General features: G+C 41.5%; 1 protein-coding gene across 3 annotated transcripts in view; it reads right to left on the reverse strand.

Annotated features, from left to right (window-relative positions):
* Positions 1-5,923, reverse strand: part of LOC126067516 (zinc finger protein 343-like) — a 29,988-nt gene extending 24,065 nt beyond the window's left edge. For all 3 annotated transcript variants that reach the window (XR_007515426.1, XM_049869510.1, XM_049869511.1), the window contains exons 1-3: positions 5,842-5,923; positions 5,601-5,659; positions 3,221-3,347 (exon numbers count right to left, since the gene is read on the reverse strand). Coding sequence is in view for 2 of the 3 variants with exons in the window: in XM_049869510.1 (XP_049725467.1) it covers positions 3,221-3,347; positions 5,601-5,659; positions 5,842-5,893 (238 nt within the window). In the remaining variant the exon portion in view is untranslated. The remainder of the gene's footprint in view (positions 1-3,220; positions 3,348-5,600; positions 5,660-5,841) is intronic.
* Positions 5,924-7,824: the final 1,901 nt, after the last annotated feature.

Consider the following 7,824-nt stretch of genomic DNA (forward strand, 5'->3'; position numbering starts at 1 on the left):
AGAGAAATGGCTATAACCGATGACTGCCCTGACAGGGAACACGACGGGAATCCCTGAGGGAGCAGGAAAGCAGTGGGATGCAGACCTCAAATTCTCGTAAAAAGACCAGATTTAATGATCTGACTGAGACTAGAAGGATCCCAGAGGTCATGGTCCCTAGACCTTCTGTTACCCCAAGACAGGAATCATTCCCAAAGCCAACTCTTTAGACAGGGGTTGGATTGGACTATGGGATCGAAAATGATACTAGTGAGGAGTGAGCTTCTTGGATCAAATAGACACATGAGACTATGTGGGCAGCTCCTGCCTGGATGGGAGATGAGAGGGCAGGGGGGGTCAGAAGCTGGCCAAATGTACATGAAAACAGAGAGCGGAAAGAAGGAGTGTGCTGTCTCATTAGGAGGAGAGCAACTAGGAGTATATAAACAAGGTGTATATTAAGTTTCTGTATGAAGAGACTGACATGGCTTGTAAACTTTCACTTAAAGCACAATTTAAAAAAAAAAAAACAAGTCAAAGAAGATAAAAATGGAACAAAGTAAATCTGCATCAGGGAAATAGCTATGCTTTTTAAACAAAACTCTTCCCTGGAACTGGTTTATGTCTCCAAAAATGTGATTATTCTCTAGACGGTTTCTCTAGAAATACAGGAATGTTGGAAATGCAATCAACAATACGGTAGCTACTTGCCAAGTATGTTTACTGAGCACTTGAAATGTGGTTAGTCTGAACAAAGATGTGTTCAAAGTGTACATACTAGATTTTAAAGACTTTATGCATAGAAAAAAAAATAAACAACATACCTAATGAGTATTTTTTATACTGATTACATGTTGAAATGATAATACTGTGACACATTGGGTTAAATAAAATACGTTATTAAAATTAATTCCACCTGTTTACTTTTTTTTAACGTGACTACTAGGAAATTTTTAATTACCTATGTGGCTCACGCTATATTTCTACTAGGCAATGTTGATCTAGAACAAGAGGTGGGAAAATGATGGCCCAGAGGCCAAATGTAGCCATCTGCCTGTTTTTGCATAAGACCCAATCTAAGAATATTTTTTTACATTTTTAAATGGTTAGGAAAAAAAAATCAAAAGTTCATAGCGACCCTACGGGACAGGACAGAACTGCCCCACAGGGTTTCCAAGGAGCAGCTGGTGGATTTGAACTGCCGACCTTTTGGTTAACAACCAAATGCTTAACCACTGCTCCACCAAGGTTCCTGATACTTCGTAATATGTGAAAATCATATAAAGTCTAAACTGTAGTGTCCACAAATAAACTTTTATTAAACACCGCCATGACCATTTGTTTTATGTGTTGCTAATGACTGCTTCTGCAGTTTAACAGCAGAATTGCGACCTGTGACAGAGATCAGATGGCTGCAGAGCCTAAACCTTGATCCAGAATAACGCTGTAATTGATAATATTTATCCACCCTGATTTAAGAATCATTGTAAATATTTTTAATAAACAAAAAAAGAAAAAATGTTGTTTATGAAATGGAAAAGCCACAGAAAACTTGGCACTTAATTTTAACTGCTATTGCAGAAGGCATGTCTCACGACTCTCCCCTTGGCAAGCTCTGCCCCAACTTCACTGGCCTCCTTACAGTTCCTCATACTTGGCAGGCACATCTCTTTCTTCAGGCCTTAGCACCAATGACAACTCCCTCCATGCGAAATGCTCTTATCCTGGGTACCTAGAGTTCTGACTCCCTCACCACCTATGTCTTTGGTCAAATGTCAGCTCCTCGCTGATTTCAAATATCCAGTTTCAAAATTCAGCCAGCCACCCTTTCACACCCAGTAACCTTTCACTTGTTCTATTTTTACTAGTTTTTCACTTTATAGTGTGTCTTAGCTATCTAGTGCTGCTATAACAAAAATATCACAAGTAGATGGCTTTAACAAAGAGAAATTTATTCTGTCATAGACTAGTAGGCTAGAAGTCTGAATTCAGGGTGCCAGCTCCAGGGGAAGGCTTTCTCTGTCAGCTCTGTGGGCAGGTCCTTGGCATAATCTTTCCCTAGTTTAGGAGATTCTCACTACCAGGACCCCAGGTCCAAACAATGTGCTCCCCTCCTGGGTCTTTATTCTTGGTGGCAAGAGGTCCCTCTCCTCTCTGCTAGATTCTCTTTTTTATATCTCAAAAGAGACTGACTCAAGATACAACCTAATCCTGTTGATTGAGTCCTGTCTCATTAACATAACTGCCTCTAATCCTGGTTAAGGGCTCAGCTGCTAATCAAAGTGTCAGCATTTGGAATCCACCAGCCGCTCCTTGGAAACCCTATGGGGCAGTTTTATTCTGTCCTATAGGGTCGCTAGGAGTCTGAATCTAGTAGATGGCAAGCGCTCTGGGTTTTGGAATCCTGCCTCATTAACATGATAGAGGCAGGATTTACAACACTTAGGAAAATCACATCAGATCACAAGATGGTGGACAACCATACAACACTAGGAATCCTGGCCCAGGCAAGTCAACATGCAATCCAATCCATAGCAGAGCGCTTACCACCTTCTAACATATCATATTGTGGTACCCCTGTATATAAAGTTTACTGTTTATTGTCTGTCTCCTGATACTCGAAGGTAAGCCTACTGAGGGCAGAGACTTCTATTACATTTACTAATGTGTTCTAAGTGTCTACAACATTATGTGGCACATAGTAAAAACAAAACCCAAAAGCAGTGGCACTGAGCTGATTTCATCTCATGACCACCCCATCTTATAGAGTAAAACTGCTCTGTAGGGTTTATTTTTGTTTCTTGTTTATTTTATTTGGTCCATAGGGTTTTACTGGCTGTCATCTTTATGGAAGCAGATCACTGGCCTTTTTTCTGCAGTGCCATTGAATGGGTTTGACCCAACTTTTAGGTTAACATTTTAGTGCAAACTGTTTGCACTACCCAGGAACCTTTGGCACACAGGGAAAAAAAGAAAAAAAACATGGCTGTGAAGTCGATTCCAACTCACAGCAACCCTAAAGGACAGAGTCGAACTGCCTTAGAGGGTTTCCAAGTCTGTAAATCTTTATGGAATCAGGCTGCCACATCTTTCTCCCGGAGCAGATGGTGGATTCAAACCATTAACCTTGTGGATAGCAGCTGAGTGCTTAAATACTGTGCCACCAGGGCTCCTTCGGCACATAGGTGGTTAATAAATATCTATTGAAATTAATGGAAGAAAAGAAAGAACACATTCTCACCCAACGAGAGAAGATTCCTGTAAGTTTCCAGCATTACGTCCCTGTATAGGTTCTTCTGCTTAGTGCTCAGTCTCTTCCATTCTGCTTCCGTGAAGACCACAGTGACATCCTCAAATGTAACAGGTTCCTAGAACAAGCAATGAATCAACACAGAGTAAATTATTATCAATTTTCCTAATGACAGATGTTTAACTGGTAGCCCCAAAGACTCTAGATTTGAAGTTCATCTTATTCTTTCAGAGAACAGAGTTCTCTGTATCAAGTTCTTCTGGACATGACTGCATACCTGGGTTTTTAAAAAAATCTGTGGAGAACAAAATGATGCAAAAACACATTCTAGCCCTCAAACTCATATGACTTCAATGGAGAAATAATTTCTGAATCAATTTGAAAACATTAAGCAGTATTCGAGAGAGTGACTTTGGAAGAATTCATAATAGAGGAATTCAAAGATGGAAGAGTGTCAAATGTACCTATCTAGAACAACAACAAAAGGCACCATGGAGGTGGGGTTTCTGCTAGGCATGAACGGATGGTGAAAATTTAAAGGAGAAGATGGAAGGAAACTTCAACTACAGAGAAAAGAGGGAACAAACAGATGGGGTCTGGAATGAGTACTTCTGAAGAGTTCAGGTAAACAAATGGGATCTGTAAGTTATGTGTTTTAAAATTTTCTTTATGTATTTGAATAACTTTTTTAATAAAGTCTTTAACACATCACTTATCATATAGACTATGTACCTCATCTATGCAGAACAGTTGGCAAGAGAATGGCACTGATATTCCAAAAAAAGGACATTTATATATAACTTAATCTTTAAAAAGAAATCACTTTAACTTCTTGCCTTTGAGTTGATTTTGACTCACAGCAACCCTATAGTACGGAGCAAAGCTGTCCCAAAGGGTTTCCAAGGTTGCAATCTTTACAGAAGCAGCTGGTGGGTTTAAAACGCCCACCTTTTTGATTAGCAGCTGAGCGCTTAATCACAGTGCCACCAGGTCTCCTAAAAATACTTTACTGAGGCATAATTTAATATTCATTTGCTTTACAATTCACCCAATTTAAATACAGGAACTCCTTACTTTGCACAGTTCCAATATGCATGAATTTCAGTTACCATGGTTTAGTTAAATATCCCTCGGCCCCCAACTAAATGGTTCAAATTTCAGTTGCCATGGTATATTAGCTGTGAGTAATTAAATAAAGCACAAACTTTTCTGCTAGCCCTTCAGTTCACACATCATTACATAAATATAGATGTGCATCAAGATCAATAATCAATCACATGATTTCTCTCAAAGTCTACCTAATCCACTCAATCACGACTATGTAATGAAGTCAACAAAAGATCTGGACACAGAAGCTCTATGAGCTTCCTGGTTGCTGAAAGACACTGATGCACGTGGGGTGGCAGTGCATCCCTTTTTGGGACATGGAAGCTCCACCCTGGGAACTCTCCCAGCCTGACACATCTCTTTATTTATATCCTCTTTTACTGTATAATAAAGCTGTAATCAAGATATAGCACTTTTTATGAGTTCTGTGAGTCATTCCAGCCAATTACCAAACCCAAAAGAGTAGTGGTGGTCAACAGGTTAGTAGTGAGGTAGCCCAAGGGGGACCGCAGGTTTGTGGCTGGCATCCTAAAGGGGTAGAAGAAAACCCTGAATTTGGAGCCAGCAGGTCAGAAAGGAGGGTATTGTGTGGACTATCAAACTGGCAGCTAGAATCTGTCTATTTAGCAGTCTGAAGAAGAGCATCTTTTTAACTTGTAAAATCTGATCTAACTCCAGGTGGCTAGGATCAGAGAAAGATGCGCTGTGTGGGCAGCTGGTGTCACAACTGAATAGAGAAGTGCATATAGAAAAAAGTGCATATTTTATTTTTGAGATTGACCAACACAGTATCATGTTTCTATAAATAAGACTGGCCATTAGAGATGACTGTTGAAGCTACATGATGGTACCTGGGAATCTGTTTTTACTACGGTCTCTATTTCTCTCTGTTTAAAAAGTTCAATAATTAAAAAGTAAAAAGATGCCCAGTATACAAGGTGGAATTGTTAGATAGTACATATGCAGATGTGTAGTGAAATTTAAAAGGACATTTAAAAGTTTTAATGATGATAGTTTTTCAAAAACATTCCCTATGTCTTAGAGTTTCCTACATACATAATATTAACCTTGGGTGTATTTTCCAACAAGAAAGATAAAATACAAAAATGCAGAAACCATTCTAAAATGCCTACCATGGTACCTGACGTGAAAGCACCAAATGCTGAATGTTGGATCACCTTCTCCCTTCCCAAGACAGAGAACAGTTACCTGATGTCTGGGAAATGAGCCAGCATTTCAGAAACACAAGATAATTCCAACTCACTGGCATTTGGGGCTTCCTCCTCTTCTCCCGATGCCAGTCAGTATCCTTAGAAGACAAACCTAAGGGAAGAAAAAGAAGCTGTGAGAAAGCAGACCTCCCATAATGCTCCCAGAGTAGCTCTTCTGAGCCACGGGATGGAAGGAAGTAGCTACTTTACCAGACGTGGCCACTGAAGCATTCTCACCTGAACCTGGAGTCTTGGTTCCCCTCTCCAGCTCTCCAGGCCCTCACCAACTCTCACCTTTTGCCTTACGTTCTTGAGTCAATTTCTTCATGGTCTCCATATCTCCCATGTTCTCTGAAGCCAAAATCTTCTCCCAGTCCTGCTCTCCCCAGGCAGAAGGATCAGGCAACGTAATGGCCTCAGTGTCAGTCCAGTGACTGCCTTGAAATTCTGCCACAGAGCCAGATGGAAATTATTTCATCTCAAGGTGGATTTCTGCTGCCTGGGCTGACTTCTTCGAACCTCAACTATAAAAGCCCCTCTTGCCTCCATGCATCCAGGACCTGTGGGATAGAGAAGCAACTTGATGCCACTGAGTCCTTTCTTGTGTGTTCTAAACCCACGCCTCTTCAGCAGGGATCCTGGTCTCGCACACCCGCCTCATTCAACAATCACAGTGTCTCAGTCTACTCGGGTTCTCTGGATGTTTCTACATTTATTCATTTCTGGCCTATAAGCCCTCAAGTCTGCATAATACCTTTACCGCTTTTAGGATGCCATCTGACACGCTCCCTTACCTGTCAAAATTTACTGCAGCCCTCTTGTCCTCACACCTCACATACAAGCTCCATGTCCCACATCAGTTTCTGCTACATGAGTCAAGAGAAGACAGAATACAGCCTAAGGCCTGTGGAGAAACAGCCTTTAACAACTCCCTCCAGACCAATCAGGGCATGTAGCAGTCAGCTTCTGACATCCCTTGTCCAAATTTCCAGCTGTGTTCAATTCCCTATGTTCCTATGCTCTGCGGACTTTGGGGATCTGAACCAAGTGTCTCCAGATCTCACAATTACTTCTGCAAAGATAATACCCCACTTTCCATTTCTCTGTGTGTGTGTGTGCTACATTACCCTATCAGTCAAAGTCCTCCACTCATGTGGTCCAGAGGCGGCAGGTGGTGTTAGGAACAATGCCACCTTTAACAGCTCCTTGGACACACTGGCCAGGATTTCAGCTCACACGACTATAGTCCTACTGCTGCCTTGCTGCCATTGTTAGCTGCTGTTGAGTAGATTCCAACTCATGTTGACCTCATCTATGCAGAGTAGAACTACTCTGTAGCGTTTTCAAGGCTGTGACCTTTCAAAAGTAGGTTGCCAGGCCTATATTCCAAGGCGCCTCTACGTGGGTACGAACTGCCAACCTTTCAACTAGCAGTCGAGAGCGTTAACCATTTGCGTTACCCAGGGACTCCTTACTGCTGCCTAGTAACCCTTTAAGGCTAGCTGAGGTTCCCCTAAGAAACTCTCCTGACTTATCTCCCAATACCATAAGCAGAGTTGCTCAGTCACTCTTCTGTCCAATCTAGACATGTCACCTTCATCAAATCACATTGCAGTTTGTCTACCTAAATGATTTGTTACTAGAATGCGAACATCTTGTAAGAAGAAATGAATCTCCGTCATTCTGCTAATCCTAGTGATTAGGATAAAGCAGGCCTTTGTGGCAGGTTCTACCATTTTCCCTACTATCTGCTTCTCAATAAAAGGCTTATACTTCCTTGCCCCTGACATCAAGTTTGATCTTGTGACTTGCCTTGGACAATGCATGTTGAGTGAAAGCAACAATGCGATTTCTAAGCACCGCGTGACTCTAACGTTTCTCTTGTTCTTTTTCCTCTGCTGTGAGAGCACCACGTTCCCAAAAGGGGCTCTCCTTCAGCCTTGGTTCTGCTGGAAAAGGTCATGGTGTAGAGCCAAAACCAACTTACGAAGGATAACAGATATGGTTGGGTTTAAGGATAGATCGCTGTGAGTTCCGGGCGTCACGTGTCACTGCAGCACAACTTAGCCTAAGCAGATAAATACAGCTCTCTTCCTCCTAGTAATATCTGTAGCTAACATTTACAAAGCAGATACTGTACTAAACAGAGTTCCATTAATCTTTCTAACATGGCCAAGATGTAGACACTATTATTTCCTTCTCATACAGAAAACTGAGGCATTAAGAAGTTGGTTTATTGGTCCCTAAGATCCCATATCAAGTGTTGCTGCCAAGACT

Source organism: Elephas maximus, chromosome 25, assembly GCF_024166365.1.
Source record: "Elephas maximus indicus isolate mEleMax1 chromosome 25, mEleMax1 primary haplotype, whole genome shotgun sequence".
In the NCBI taxonomy this organism is placed as follows: Eukaryota; Metazoa; Chordata; class Mammalia; order Proboscidea; family Elephantidae; genus Elephas; species Elephas maximus.